This window comes from Colletotrichum navitas (genome assembly GCF_030913465.1).
Source record: "Colletotrichum navitas strain CBS 125086 chromosome Unknown LY79scaffold_19, whole genome shotgun sequence".
Lineage (NCBI taxonomy): Eukaryota > Fungi > Ascomycota > Sordariomycetes > Glomerellales > Glomerellaceae > Colletotrichum > Colletotrichum navitas.
Window position 1 is genome coordinate 76,327 of NW_026850565.1, and position 13,056 is coordinate 89,382.

The 13,056-nt window shown below is 54.7% G+C and overlaps 9 protein-coding genes across 9 annotated transcripts; 3 read left to right on the top strand and 6 right to left on the bottom strand.

The window, feature by feature from the left end:
• Positions 1 to 360: 360 nt before the first annotated feature.
• Positions 361 to 666, bottom strand: LY79DRAFT_548918 (uncharacterized protein). Its single transcript, XM_060557431.1, has one exon. The coding sequence runs from the start codon at positions 571 to 573 to the stop codon at positions 394 to 396; it is 180 nt and encodes a 59-aa protein (XP_060415684.1). The 5' UTR covers positions 574 to 666; the 3' UTR covers positions 361 to 393.
• Positions 361 to 1,843, top strand: LY79DRAFT_131436 (uncharacterized protein). The gene is made up of 2 exons (XM_060550857.1): positions 361 to 666; positions 1,220 to 1,843. Exons 1-2 carry the CDS (start codon positions 597 to 599, stop codon positions 1,789 to 1,791), a joined length of 642 nt encoding a protein of 213 aa, XP_060415683.1. The 5' UTR covers positions 361 to 596; the 3' UTR covers positions 1,792 to 1,843.
• On the bottom strand, positions 1,844 to 2,574 carry LY79DRAFT_131437 (uncharacterized protein). The gene has a single exon (XM_060550858.1). The coding sequence runs from the start codon at positions 2,372 to 2,374 to the stop codon at positions 1,895 to 1,897; it is 480 nt and encodes a 159-aa protein (XP_060415685.1). The 5' UTR covers positions 2,375 to 2,574; the 3' UTR covers positions 1,844 to 1,894.
• A 2,098-nt stretch (positions 2,575 to 4,672) lies between these two features.
• Positions 4,673 to 5,598, top strand: LY79DRAFT_131459 (uncharacterized protein). The gene has a single exon (XM_060550859.1). It carries the CDS (start codon positions 4,900 to 4,902, stop codon positions 5,500 to 5,502), a length of 603 nt encoding a protein of 200 aa, XP_060415686.1. The 5' UTR covers positions 4,673 to 4,899; the 3' UTR covers positions 5,503 to 5,598.
• A 1,108-nt stretch (positions 5,599 to 6,706) lies between these two features.
• Positions 6,707 to 7,784, bottom strand: LY79DRAFT_548933 (uncharacterized protein). Its single transcript, XM_060557432.1, has one exon. The coding sequence runs from the start codon at positions 7,305 to 7,307 to the stop codon at positions 6,792 to 6,794; it is 516 nt and encodes a 171-aa protein (XP_060415687.1). The 5' UTR covers positions 7,308 to 7,784; the 3' UTR covers positions 6,707 to 6,791.
• A 689-nt stretch (positions 7,785 to 8,473) lies between these two features.
• On the bottom strand, positions 8,474 to 9,344 carry LY79DRAFT_131476 (uncharacterized protein). Its single transcript, XM_060550860.1, has one exon. The coding sequence runs from the start codon at positions 9,079 to 9,081 to the stop codon at positions 8,587 to 8,589; it is 495 nt and encodes a 164-aa protein (XP_060415688.1). The 5' UTR covers positions 9,082 to 9,344; the 3' UTR covers positions 8,474 to 8,586.
• Positions 9,345 to 10,258, bottom strand: LY79DRAFT_131477 (uncharacterized protein). The gene has a single exon (XM_060550861.1). The coding sequence runs from the start codon at positions 10,106 to 10,108 to the stop codon at positions 9,608 to 9,610; it is 501 nt and encodes a 166-aa protein (XP_060415689.1). The 5' UTR covers positions 10,109 to 10,258; the 3' UTR covers positions 9,345 to 9,607.
• Positions 10,198 to 11,123, bottom strand: LY79DRAFT_131569 (uncharacterized protein). The gene has a single exon (XM_060550863.1). It carries the CDS (start codon positions 11,006 to 11,008, stop codon positions 10,409 to 10,411), a length of 600 nt encoding a protein of 199 aa, XP_060415690.1. The 5' UTR covers positions 11,009 to 11,123; the 3' UTR covers positions 10,198 to 10,408.
• A 70-nt stretch (positions 11,124 to 11,193) lies between these two features.
• Positions 11,194 to 12,044, top strand: LY79DRAFT_131509 (uncharacterized protein). The gene is made up of 3 exons (XM_060550862.1): positions 11,194 to 11,285; positions 11,347 to 11,662; positions 11,749 to 12,044. The coding sequence occupies exons 2-3, from the start codon at positions 11,375 to 11,377 to the stop codon at positions 11,935 to 11,937; spliced, it is 477 nt and encodes a 158-aa protein (XP_060415691.1). The 5' UTR covers positions 11,194 to 11,285; positions 11,347 to 11,374; the 3' UTR covers positions 11,938 to 12,044.
• Positions 12,045 to 13,056: the final 1,012 nt, after the last annotated feature.

Sequence of the window (13,056 nt, forward strand, 5' to 3'; positions counted from 1 at the left end):
ATCGCTGTCGAATTGAAACAGCTGCATCGAGCTAAAAAAGCCTGTGGTCTGCCAATAGGAACCCACCAAACCTGCCCCGGTTCTCATTCCCAACCACCCCATGTGTCTACTACCCACTCACCGTCTGCGGCCCATTCCTAGGCGGGCTCATGGTTCACGGGATGTCGTCTCCATGAGAACGAGAACGATGAGGACGAGAAGCAAAGCCCGTCGATGGGGAGAGGGAGAGCAACACATTCGGTCCTGTCACACCGACCTTGGTAATAAACCCCGAAAGAGAATGAGGTTCCGCTCCGAAGAATCCCAAGCGCACCACCCACCACCCACGATCCTGCATCCTTTGACGAGACGCTTAACTTTCCCCCAATCACCGTCGTCAAATGCCTCACTGCGTCAGGAAGAAGCTCGCTCCGCCTGCTTATTTTGTCTGCCTAATCCTCTCACCACCAGACAGACAGACTTTGGCAGAAAGTCAAACTGCCTGCTGGAGAGCCATTCCTCTCGTGGAGCCTTAACCTGATCTTTCTTCGCACTCGATACCATGCCGATTGCCAAGCATAATTTTCCCATCATGGCAAACCGGAGACATCGGCGAAATGCGTCGTCGTCGTCGTCGTTGTCGTCATCGCCAGGTCATGCAAATGGCCTTGGCCATGGTTTATCCAGGTAATAATGTTCTTACCCGTCAACACATGCATCTGTCGCCACAACAAGACCAACATATTCCTGCTTTGCATCTCCCTCACTCTCTCTCTCTCTCTCTCTCTCTCTCTCTCTCTCTCTCTGCTATGACAGGCGGTTCCCCCGCACCGTGCTAAGCTGTACTCTCGTGAATCAAGCGAATCAAGTCCCTCGGTCAGCTCGGCAAGGTGAGGTTACAGGAAGCCCAGCCCGCCACAGCAACGTACCACCACCAACCACAACCCATCATCCTGCTCCGACTCTGTGGCCCGCCCGCCTACCCCGCCACCAATAATACACCTTGCAGATTCAGGCCCGGATCCTGAGCCAGATAATTACAAAAGCTGGCACTCCAGGTCTCTGTGCACGACAAGAAGCATCATCGATTCCGATGTGGCTTCGGCCATTGGCAACGCTTATCAGTGTCATCACTGCGCCGCATTCAAGGGCGACGGGTCACTTGGTCACTCGAACACGTGCTCCAGATCAGCCAGCCAACCAACAGACGAGAGACACTTAAACTAACATAACATGCCAGCCCCCGCAATTCCAACTCTCACTACTCTGCTCGCCTTGCCCGCCCGCCCCAAACCACTGCCAAGCCTATCCCACTTTGCTCTGATGCGAGCTCTCTTCCCGACTTTTTGTCCTTCTGAACCTAATCTGGATTGCATCTCGACTCATGTGTCGACCACTGCACAGATGTTGCGGCCAGCCAACGCAGGGCTCCTGCAACCCCGGATTCAGGGTGGTCAGGACCGGCCGACGCCACTGATATGGCCAGCTTCTCTGGCGCGTCGGCATCCCCTTCCATCCTGCCTTTGCCAAAGCGAACGGTCTCCGATCCTGGTCAAGCTGAAAATGGCCGTTGCAACGGCCGCCGATAGCACTTTTCTTGCACGGCCGCCCAGCAGTGGCATCCTGCAAACACGGCCACAAAGAGCTACAAACGCCGAAGACCTTGGGCCTCGTGACAGTTTTGGCTCCCCATGCGGCTTGCCAAGTCCACACCCCATTCCTCCCCTCTTGAGCAAACGCTTTTTTCTGGTTAATATCCGTACGTCAGTGCATGTACACACGGGTACTATTGTCTGCGCGCAGCGAAGATGACACCCAGAAATAGCCCAACCCAGTCCATGTTCTGGAGGGAACCACTTCCCAAATCCGGTCCCGTGTCCCTTGCCTCCGTCTCTCCTTCCATCCCCGACGTCCATCACATTAGTCCCCGCCCCGGCACACCCCGTGGTGGGCCGTCCCGGCCTCTACTTTCCGTCCATCGTGCGTCGAGCATCGGATCGACAATGCCTTTTCTGATGGCTATCTCGAACCGTGGAAGGCTCGTCGGGGAACAGTCCAAGATCTGCGACAGGAATGACACTTGGACCTCCGGCCATTGGATGAAGGGTGTGAGTGGGCCAAGAAGCGCATAGGTGGTGGGCTGGTGGCCCTGCCACAAATACCAGAAACACGTCCGCCTTAGCTCATGGGCCATGATCTTGATCGACCCGAAGCCATGGGATGCTCCTTGCTTTCCTAGTCTGGTGTCGCAGTCGATCCCGCCGGCAGACTGACGACACGAGGTCGCCAGCCGTGTGGTGGATATCAGAGGCCCCTGACGATCCGAGTCCCTTAAGGCTTGGTTATGAGCAGGACTGGCTGTTCGCCTCGTGTAGGTCGACTTTGGGCGGAACATATCCTCTCACCCGACGGTGTGATGGCTCGTCAGCTGGTCCATGATGGAAGTCTATTTCTCACTTGCTTGTGATGCCATGCAACCCGGCCAGATGAGGGGAGGTTCAATATGACACCGGACACGGCTCTCCCGGTATTCATAGCTTTTTTTACCATTTTGCTCGTTTTGAAACGTGACATCGTTTGATTCATATGCCTTTATCTCACATATGCAGACGATGCCAAATAAACCCCGGGCAATGCTATGCTATGCTATGCACCACGCCCAGACTCGGCCGCCAATCCGGCAGTCAGAGCTGGGGCATACGGCACCGATATCAGCCTGCCACCACGCCGGTGCTGTTTTACGGCGGTTTCGAAACACATAACCGGCGGGGCGACTAGGCCATGGTAACCTTGCATGTCTAATGCAATGCCGGTCACGGCATTACTCATGCTCTTGTAAGTACTAAGAGCACTGTTTACATGCATCGCAGAATGGGCGGTTCTCGACCCGAATAACACGACTCTGACGGTGGCTCGCAGATACGCTCCGGAACGCGGTGGTTGCTACAGGAAAAGGACCATGCGAGTTATTCACGTCGCGTCAACCGGCAAAGATGGACGGCCTGCTACTCCTTCCAAGAGGTGCTGGACTAGTTCACTGCCCTGGCTTGATATGATGTGCTCCCGATATTGAAGTCTTCCGGCCCGTGGTGTTCTCGCGCCGGCCGTTTGGGACTATGAAGGTTAAAGTCTCATGGACAAAGACGAGGGCTGGGCCCTCTTGCAACCTTCGGGGCAAATGGCATGGAGCCATGCGGTACTGGTCCAACGTCTTTTTTGTGCTACGAGTGTAGTCTCCTTCCGCCTAGCCGCATATGATGGTGGCCTTGCCCTCCCCAGCTGCGCCTTGGAAAGAAGGCCGTTCCTTGTCTCGGATGTCAAAGACTATTCTGTCTTCCACTGGGACTATCCCGCCATGTACCAGATGTGACTCGCGGGTATTGTGCCGCCGCAGTCGACGACGACGACGACAAAGGGCCCTTCTTCGTAGCCGTATTCTCGTGTCTTGAAGAAGCTTGGTAGCATGCATTTACGACGTAATGAACATTCAAACCAGAAGACTAACAAGCCGCTCAGTTTTATTCAATTACAGGGGCAGCACAACCCTCCGTTCGCGGCGCTTTCCTTCGCCGGGCCGGGCACCGAAGCTTTAATATTCAGACGCCTTACGGGCCGCCGGAACGGCTCTCGATACGCGTCACCGCCGTCTCCCTATATCACCATGCCCCCCTTCCTCGGGACTCGTATGGATTCAGTAACAACGCGAGCCTTTCCTGCCTGTCCGTAAACAAGTGGCGTCATTTCCTTCCATTTCCTATCCCTCATTTGCAATCCCAGAGAGCATTTGGTAGATATCCAATCCGTCTCTGACTGCTTGCTCAACCCCAGAGTAGCCAACCCCGGCACGCAGCTGCTGGAGGACGGTTGCCGTCATATGCTTGTGACATAACCGCGCGCGAGGGAGACCAGCGTAAAGAAGAGACGGGCACGCGCAGAGAGGGGAATGGACGAGACACTTTCGACTCTGGACGAGGGCCAGTTGGGACGGACCACCACACGCTTCCCCTTTTTCATCGCTCTTGCCACGATGACAGTCGGGGCTTTTACGGTGCTACGTGGTTCTGCATGTAATCTTTCTAGACGTCTTGAAGAGGGGCAGGGCACCCGCTTGCGCCTCAACGTAGTATCTCGGAGTTTGGCCTCTCGTTTGACCAAGCGGCAGCGAACATGTAAAAAAGACGGCAGCCCGTCATGATATACTTCGTGTAGGCCAATGCTGTTTCGCTTCGTTCCCGACGAGGAGGGATTGTATCCTCACGACAAAGGATATTCGCCGTCGTCATCGCTCTCACTGCCAAGCACTTGCTTGAGGGGCTCCCCCCCCCCCCCCCCCCCCCCCCCCCCCCCTCTTCCCCGTGCACTCGTCCTCGACCTTGCTTGTGCTCCTTGATTCTGGTCCTGATTTTCAGCTGCTGTTGTTCAAGGACGAGCCACGACAAAGGGCGCAATTGACTCTGTTCCAGTAATCATCCCCTGGGTCCTTTCTAGACGTACCAAGCAAGCACTGACGAGCTTTCCAGAACAACGATCTGTTCATGTGAGGTTGCCTCGGCAGCACGCCCGAACAGATATCCCGGATTCCAGTGGATACCTCCGTACCAAGCCAAAGACCTGAGCGCGGCTAACTGCATCGGATCGCTTACACCGTTGCCGCTCCGGGGTTCGAGGGCCACGAGGAGCCGCAAGCCGCGAACTGGCTCGGGTCACATCTTCCCCTATCCCAACATCATCTCGGCTATCGGCTGCGATGGAACGCTTCCGTAGCTGACCTGTATCACATATGGGAATAGTGACGTGTATCAAACTGCCGCAACCTCGGCCTCGGATCAAGATCGCCACCTTGTGTCTTGTCCATCTCATCGCAGCAAAGCTACCTCACGGTGCCTGCCGGCGCCGTGCTGGTGCCGATCGCTCACCAAAATGTCGCCGGCGCTACCACGTTCCGCATTTCCTCTATTGTTCCACCTCATACGCTCGAGGGACAGTCTCGGCTGTAAGCCAGACACAATTCGTGGACACTGGTCCTCGGGTCGCTCTTCAACGTGTAACCAGGCAGAACTTATTGCCTCATCAAAATATTCAACGACGTTGCGTTTTGTGAGAACCAAACGCACTTGCGGCTCTCTGGTCGTACTTCGGTTTGTTATTACCTCACTCCCTTCTCACTTGACGTTGAGGACGCGCAGTATCGGCTGGCTGTCGTCTGTTGCACGTCTGCTATTGCCCGCCACTGGGCACTTGCACCGTACTTGGCCTCGAAAGAACATTGCGGCATTCATTCCTCAAATTATTCGGCCTTCCAGCCGCCCAAAGAGATGCGTCTGCAGGGTCTGCTCAGGTCGCCAGGGGCAGCCAGCCAATCTTCGGCAACAGGTTTGCTCCAGCAAGTCCATCTCATACCAGGAATGTGCTTGCGAGGACGCCCCGTGGAGACGGAACACATGGCCACTTGCTAGTGTCCCTTTCCATGCGGGCGATGGTCACGGCCACCTACTCGACGTGAAGAGAGTACCTACGAGGTAGTATTCAAGTATTCTCGCGCCGAGTCCGCAGATCTAGATTCTTCTCCGGAGTCCACGATATGCCACCTGCTCCCCCACGCCCGATAGGGCAAGGACGTCGAGATTTCGAGGACGATTGACCGAAGCCTTCGCCAGTAACCATCGTCAGCGCCAGTATCGGTTGCGGGGAAAGTGGCGAGTGTGGAAATGTCCTACGATGATCATGAAGGTAATCCCGAGGCGAACAGGGCTCAAGATAGCGTGAAGAATCCAAGTTAGGAAAATGAAGGGCGGCGGGTCACTTGACCATCACGCCCATGCCTTCGGAGGAGCCTACTGGGTACCCGCCTATCCTGCCGTACCTTCGAGACCCGAATCAGTCAGGCCCCATGACTGTCAATCTCTCGGGTTGCAGGAGATGGACCGCGGTATAGCTCGAGGCGAACTCTTCGAAGTACGTCCAATCAGTTTCGAAAGGTAAAAGGAGAGTCCCATCAGAGAGGCTTGACTCACTTGATGCAAATACAGTCCGCCTCTAAGCATATCAACTGGAGCCGTATCAGAGCTGCACTGTAACTCATGTCGCCACTGGTAGTTGATGGTTCATTTTGGGCGTGTTCTTGCCGCCTTGTGAAGCGTCTTGGTGAGATCCGGCTCAGGAATCATGACGCAGGCTTGCGGGATGGTAGACAGGAAGGTTGTATACAAACACAGCCTTAGGAACAGTCGTCCGATCGACCTCGACAAGCATGCCGGATGATGGCATGAAGGTCACCCTGCATGGCGTCGAGTGCGCCTCTGAGGCCGAGTGCTTCCGGTGCCAGCCAAAAACCATGTCTTGTTGATGGATCGTCGATTTTCCCCAGTTAACAGAACCTTTTGCATTTGTGCGAGGGTTTGGCCCTCGGTGTCGTACCGCTGTATGTGCATCACCAGCAGAGACCGATTCTCGGCCGCACCAATACCTCCCCCCTCCCTCTCTCTCTCTCTCGGAAGCGTACCTGCCTCTACTGGCCCAGGGATACTGAGTGTATTCCGTGGAAAACTTTCAGAGACCGCTGGGAAACGTCCGGAACTGGAGGCAAAGACGATAGCTCATATTCATGATTGCCAAATGGATGATGTCGCATCGACCCTTGGTCCTTGTGCCCTGCGGGACATGCATTAGACATTGGACAACTCATAAACGCTTCGAATATGCACCTTGTGCGTTCTGGAGCAGCAACAACTGAGTTCACCATGACAAAGCGGTGGTGGAACAGAAAGGAATTACTTACATAGTACAGGAGTATTTTCTTGGCCACTGCGTGCCTACGCAGCGTCTGTGTGGCTCGCCAGGCACGGTTGGTCCTGCAATAGCAGTATTTTATCCCAATAGCAGAACGGGACTGCATGAGACTGGGAGGAGTGATGCACATCATCCAAGATCAACCACTCCGGAAAGTGCAGCCTGCTTCCCCGGGACACACTTCCCGCACATTTCCACCCTGACCACCATGCGCTGTCATCAGGGCCTGGATCCATCGTAGGCCGCATGGGTGCATAGCCCGTCCGAATGGGGAAGTGAGGCCTGTCCGGCTTCCCGCGAGAACGATGCTGTGAGCGCGCTTTGCGGCACCCAAGAAACTGGGGCCTGACGTAGGATGACGGACAAAACGGTGCAATGGATTCACATATGCCGCGGGGGTCAGAAGGACTGGGCAGAGATGGCGGTGGTCGTTGCATAACAAAGCTGTGAGATATCAAAGCAGGGCGAGTACGAGGAGTGCATGACTCTAGCTTTTGGCTGTCGAAGGAGTGTCCGGAATGACCGCGCTTCACGGTCATTAATAGCAAATCCGAGCCGCCATCTACTCAACTATTTGAAATAGAGAGCCGGTGCCGAAATTATATCAAAGTCAGTGCTTGTGAAGCTCGCGGAAGTGACTCTTCTTTAGATGCTACTCTTCAACGAGGATACTATCACAGGTATCCGGTAGACTGGAAGCGGCTGGAGCGTCTCTTGACGAGGAGGGGAGGGGGGGTGGCGGCGTTCTAGGCTCTTTGCTCTCGCTTCTTGGCCTTGGTGCTGGCGAATGCCGGCCTGCAGCGCGTCGGGTCTGCCGGCGCAATTTGCCCGCAGTTCCGACGTTGGCCCCCGAAACGGTTGGCTATGCAGTCTGTATCAGCGATAAGCGGCCTGGCAATCAGGTAGATTACACTGCATCGTGCAGGGACCTGACACTCTGGAGTCGACGAGCAGCTGAGATATGAGGAGGAGCTCATGGTAGCACTGTCTATGTCTTCCTTTGGTGTTGGTCGCATCAGATCACGATCTGTTCAAACCACAGGGTGCCCTCGGGCCCCATGAACCATTGCACAAAGCCCAGGGGTTGGCTCGTGCGAAGACTTGATCGGTTCGTACTGTGGCTGAGGGGCTGGTACGAGAAGGCCGTCAGCATCGTAAGAATGTACGAGTATACATGTGGAACTAGGGTGGCATTTCACCTGCAACTAACTATACCACCCACTCTTGACAGATCACAATGTGACAGAAGGCTGTCTCGTCTGAGTACAGAATGGGGTCGCTAGGCAATAATAGTGTGCATATTTCATGCCGCAATCCCATGCAGAGTTTTCCAAGTGGGCTCAAGCTTCATTGTTTGCCCTGTCTCTCTCTTTCTCTCTCTCTCTGTCTCCTTCTTTCCAGCGTGCCAGAGTATGATGTGGGTGCAGGCAAGGCAGTGGGCCCCCAAGAAACATCCGACGGAACAGATCAAGTAGTGAGCGTATGTCACCTCCATCCACCATGTAACATCCACCATCAAATCCCGAAGTGGGCTTGTACGGCTCAAAACTTGATTGTTCACAAAGCTTGCTCTCACAGCAAGAGTGCATAGCACCATGCATAATGTGACTTTGCTGTATGTGTGGGTTTATCAAGTAGAGAACTTCGGTGAGAATTGACTGTAGTTGCAAAGTGTTCGCTGGGTAGAAGGCTCTTAAAACGCCCCAACTGGCAACGCTCAAAGTCTACTCCGTGCTCGAGGCCCGTGTGTCATCCGAACGACAGCCGTGTCATTCTTCAAGCACTCCCGGAGAAGTGCATGGGTTGTGTCCGAAGAAGCTAAAGCAGTCTGGGGAGATCCCTGGCTGTCTGCCCCAGAGTATCAGTCGCGATTTGCGCCCTAAATAGACAAGCGAAAGAGATGATTTTCTGCCACAGGCATAGCGTCTTCACAAATCTCGAACCCTGATAAATTGGCAGCATGCATGGGATCCGATAATGGTGTACATCACATACCACGCAAGGACCACTGCAGCCTAACCGTTGCCCTTTCGTACATGGCGCCAACACACGTCTCGAAGAATGGCGAGGTGATGCCACATGTACTGTTCCGCGATCATTGTGGTCTAGCAAGGGAAGAAAGAATAGGTGGCCTGGTGAACCAGACCAAGAGCAGAGAGTCGACTCTGTTATGGGCTGAATCTTGTATAGCATCAAGCATGTCCGTTGGGAGGAAAGATAGCGGGGCTGGGTGGGCGAGTGGGCGGTTGGAGAGGGCTGAATGCATGTAGGTATTGATGTAGGTATCCCTCGTTGTTCACAAACCTGTCGCATGCCTCAACAACGGAGGTCTCGCTACGGCTCGGTCTTGAGGTGTGCGGAGCGCGGGAACGTGGGTGAGGAGCGTGTCCTGCGACCAGCCAGAGTAGCGTGTTGCTCATAGTTGCGCGGAGGGCCATGACTCGTTGTAGCCACTGAGCTCCGAGTTGTTTACTTGGTGGATTTCTTTTGTGTCAAGTTATGTACTGTTGAGCGAACTGGGCCGGCGGCAACCTGCTGCATTATGGGTCATCTCCTGCTGTGATAAGAGCCATTACATCCGTAATTTGTTGGATATCAAGCGACGCGGGCATTCGTCTAGAGCAACACTGCAGCCGTGACTACTAGGTACGGGCAATCGGCAAGTGCCTGCACCGCCACGCACATTCGCCCTAGGCTGCTTGGTTGAGAGGAAGACGATGGAAGGACGTAATTTCGGGCATTACTTCGGGTTTATTCGTCCTCCTGAAATGCAGTCAAGGGGTGTAGAGGGCCATGGTTGTGGTAGCGCTGTCGCTGGCGCTAGACGTCTTGCATGGTGTCATAACAGAGGCCGAGGTTTTGCGTCCATTGGCCCGGTAGAGTCCATTGCATAGACGGTTGCTGAGAGGACAACGCCGGAAGGGAGCGCGAGCCGTCGATAGAACCACAGACATTGGATGCCGGAATGCAGCTTGGAAAATGGTGGATTCAAATGCCAGCTAAGGCGTTTTGGTAGCCAAATAGCATCGTACCGGTGCGTGCGGCGAGCCAAAGAAACTGCGGTGCAATGCCAAGCTAACGTTGAAGTTCCCTGCGACGGTGATCTGTTGTGAGCTTTAGCAGGTTCCCAATGGGGCCAGATGCAGCGCACCCTGCCCTTACCCCACGCTGGTTGGTGGTGAATGTCGGATGGACGTAATCTTTGCGAGCAAAGCACATCAAGGTACTTTGTTAGCACACGCCCAAGCAAGCCAGCCGTCGGCAGCCCAAGGCAAGGACGGAGTATGCTACTTCGGAATGGCCGTAATTGTCGAGTGAAGAGAAAGACGCGTTGTGGCATGGCATTATCGACGCAAGCAGGCAAGCCATGGTTCTCAACGATGCATCTATGTTCCGTGGTGTGGAGTATTGTCGCATCACCCGTGTTCCGCAACGTGAAGCGGGCATTTAGCTGACAAGCATTCGTCAAAGATGGCTTAGCTCACCGACGACAGTTGGGACACTCCGGGGTTGTTCTGTTCCGAGGACTATGCCGACGAACGGCGTATGTGGCCCTCACGTTCCATTGCGTACGGGAGAAGTGGCCGAGGCAGGGCAAGATCTAGACACTGGGCTGGCAACCAGATGCCGGAAATTCAAGTTAAGCTGCGAGGTTGAGGACACCCTTGTCCCATACGTCTACCGGTACATCTCGGGAGGACGTGATCGAATGCGTCTTTTGAGATGCCGGCATAGGTAGGTCGGTAGATGTGGATGGAATAGTTGGCAACTGACGCGGACGGAATTTGGCGTTGAGAGAAGGCGAAGCGGCCAGGAACTTGAGGGCCAGCAAGAAGTAAGCGAGGTGGCTGACGAAGATGTAGACAGCCAGCTCGTGATGAGATGAAGTGCTGTTGATGGGAGAAGGTAGAGGCGGGAATGGAAGACGTAATCGACGGGGTTCATAGCAGGCTGCGGAAGACTGGAGAGAATGGCAAAGAAGGAACGGGCTGTCGGTGGATCGGATCAGGTAAAACAAAGGTGAGAGGCAAGTTGAAGAATACTGCCTACTTAGCTTTGATCGCAAATGTAAGGGGAAAGTGTGAGGTAATGCGTACTTTCCCTTGAAATCTCCAGGTTGCTGGTGGAGGCGAGCGATGGATGGGCTGGGCGAGGAAGAGCGCACACGCGTGTGTGCAAACAAACCCATACACACACCCTTCCGCGCCACACAACCATCATCTAGCCTCATGCCCTCCATCACATCACCGGGTTTTCTCAAGACGACCGACTTGCCCTGCCGAGTCAACTACCAACTTGCCTCACGTCACATTCGGCCATGTTTCGTCCAAGCCTAGTCAACGAATCAGTTGACGCCAAGGCAAGCAAGCTCTTCTCGCCCTCTATCTCATGCTAAAATAGGTGGATCGAGACATGATCCGGCAGGTGTCGCTCCAATGAGGCAGCCACATCAACTGGGTGTTCTATTGTCATGAAGTGGTGCACCAGTCACAGGGATAGCACCTTTTTTCTCAAAAGTCATGAAATAAAAATACCCTCACCCGTGGTTCCGAAGGGGCATGCTAATGTCGATACTAGATCAACCCTAACCATCCGTCCTGATGGAATGACTCTCCGTCGCTCCGTATCTACCCCCCCCCAACCACGGCTTGAGATCGACCTGGCCAAGGTGTTGACATTTCCATCGATTCATGTGCCACTCGGATTGCCTTTTCTAAACCCGGACACCAAAATCGTCCGGCATCTGATCATACCACGTACCCTACACTGCGAGATGCACCACCTACAGAACCGCTTCGCGCACCCGAATGTGGTAGCCCGCGGTTCCGATCCGATCCCCCCATCAGTCCCGTACAATATTCCGTTACGAATACCCATCTTCTCTAGGAAAAAGGTACGACGTCTTCCCGTCCAGATACGGCAAGGCGCCGTCCTGTCTTCTTCGGCTCGTGTTCAATCGAGATCATGACAGGCCTACAGCGTCCCCGTCCCGTCGTTCCACACTACACCAAATCCATCCATCCACATCCTGCATCGTCCTGGCCGGCCCCTAGAAACACCACGCAAGTGCTTTCTGATGTCAGGCCCAGGACTGTTTGGGATGGATTGATCGCCATCTTACGCAAGTGTAGACAGTTCGCACACACACACACCCACACACTTGAATAAACCTCTTTTCCTTCTCAGGTTGATGGCTTCATGGCTTGCAGCCTGCAGAACGGCCCAGCTGGATGTGGTCACTTGGCGGGAGGTGCGGAAATAGGGGAAGGACCCCGAGATAACGGCCAACACAAGCCAGACGCAGCAACACATACTGGTTGCATCCTGGCGTCTCTTTGTTCATTCTGCTCGTAAAACAGCCTTCGTATGCTACATAACTCCCATGCTTCACGCATTGGATTCCCGGATGTGCTGCGTGCTCGCTCTCGGCCGGCACGGGAGGAGTCATGGATGGGTGTGCCCCCAAGAGTCTGTGCATCCCACCCGGCTCGGTATTTGGCGAGAAGCGACCTCGGACACCTGGAGTAAAGACGGGACGCGGACGGCGGGCTTGATGATTGATGGGGACCATCTACGTAATCCCCACCCCCTAGCGCTCGCTCCGCAACTCAGCGGCGTCCTGCTGCAAAAGACAACGGCAGCATGGGGCCTGAGTGGTCCTTCGCTTGTTCGCACTGGACAATTCATTCAACCCCAACGAAGGCGATCTACTCCGTACAGGCCATGGGAAATATTCGCGCCTCCTTGTGAGGACTAACGGCGGGGCCGTAATCATCACGAAAATGGAATCCGCACCGGCCAAGTTGGGTAAGGATCAGAAGCAGTACGGACCGTCAACCCTGTCGGGCCAGTCGTCGCAATATGGCAGGTCAGACTGAATAATGCAAGTGCAGAGGCGACACCACTGCGTCTGTCACTCCTCTGTCCATACGGCTCATCAGATATCAGAATCGCCCGGGCATACAATGGTGCTCCGAGCAGCAGTAGCCAAGCAGCCTGGCGTCACCCATCGTTCAGGCGTGCTGCGTTCACGCACACATACACACCCTCCTTGTCGTGCTGTTGACCACCAATGGACGAGTGAAGAAGATGGGAAGGCAGGCCGGAGAGGGACTAGGAAAGAGGCAGACAGAGACGAGTGAGCGATATGCTCGAAGGATCCGTCGAGGGACCTGCAGGTCCGAAAGATAAGTTGTGCTCCGTATTATTCACGAAACCCCTCAGCAAACGGCAGAACCAGAGCAACAAAAACCGTAGCATCCGCAGCCAGAGCTGACCCTCTTCTAG

What these genes read in the sequence shown, in the direction of transcription:
- LY79DRAFT_131437 (XM_060550858.1), bottom strand. Translation starts at nt 2,374, where the DNA reads ATGTTCCGCCCAAAGTCGACCTACACGAGGCGAACAGCCAGTCCTGCT.
- LY79DRAFT_131436 (XM_060550857.1), top strand. Translation starts at nt 597, where the DNA reads ATGCGTCGTCGTCGTCGTCGTTGTCGTCATCGCCAGGTCATGCAAATG. An exon ending in CTTGGCCATGGTTTATCCAG is followed by an intron (nt 667 to 1,219) that starts GTAATAATGTTC and finishes ATAACATGCCAG; the next exon opens with CCCCCGCAATTCCAACTCTC.
- LY79DRAFT_131476 (XM_060550860.1), bottom strand. Translation starts at nt 9,081, where the DNA reads ATGCGACAGGTTTGTGAACAACGAGGGATACCTACATCAATACCTACA.
- LY79DRAFT_548933 (XM_060557432.1), bottom strand. Translation starts at nt 7,307, where the DNA reads ATGACCGTGAAGCGCGGTCATTCCGGACACTCCTTCGACAGCCAAAAG.
- LY79DRAFT_131509 (XM_060550862.1), top strand. Translation starts at nt 11,375, where the DNA reads ATGACTCTCCGTCGCTCCGTATCTACCCCCCCCCAACCACGGCTTGAG. An exon ending in CCATCTTCTCTAGGAAAAAG is followed by an intron (nt 11,663 to 11,748) that starts GTACGACGTCTT and finishes ACAGGCCTACAG; the next exon opens with CGTCCCCGTCCCGTCGTTCC.
- LY79DRAFT_548918 (XM_060557431.1), bottom strand. Translation starts at nt 573, where the DNA reads ATGATGGGAAAATTATGCTTGGCAATCGGCATGGTATCGAGTGCGAAG.
- LY79DRAFT_131459 (XM_060550859.1), top strand. Translation starts at nt 4,900, where the DNA reads ATGTCGCCGGCGCTACCACGTTCCGCATTTCCTCTATTGTTCCACCTC.
- LY79DRAFT_131477 (XM_060550861.1), bottom strand. Translation starts at nt 10,108, where the DNA reads ATGCCACAACGCGTCTTTCTCTTCACTCGACAATTACGGCCATTCCGA.
- LY79DRAFT_131569 (XM_060550863.1), bottom strand. Translation starts at nt 11,008, where the DNA reads ATGGAGGGCATGAGGCTAGATGATGGTTGTGTGGCGCGGAAGGGTGTG.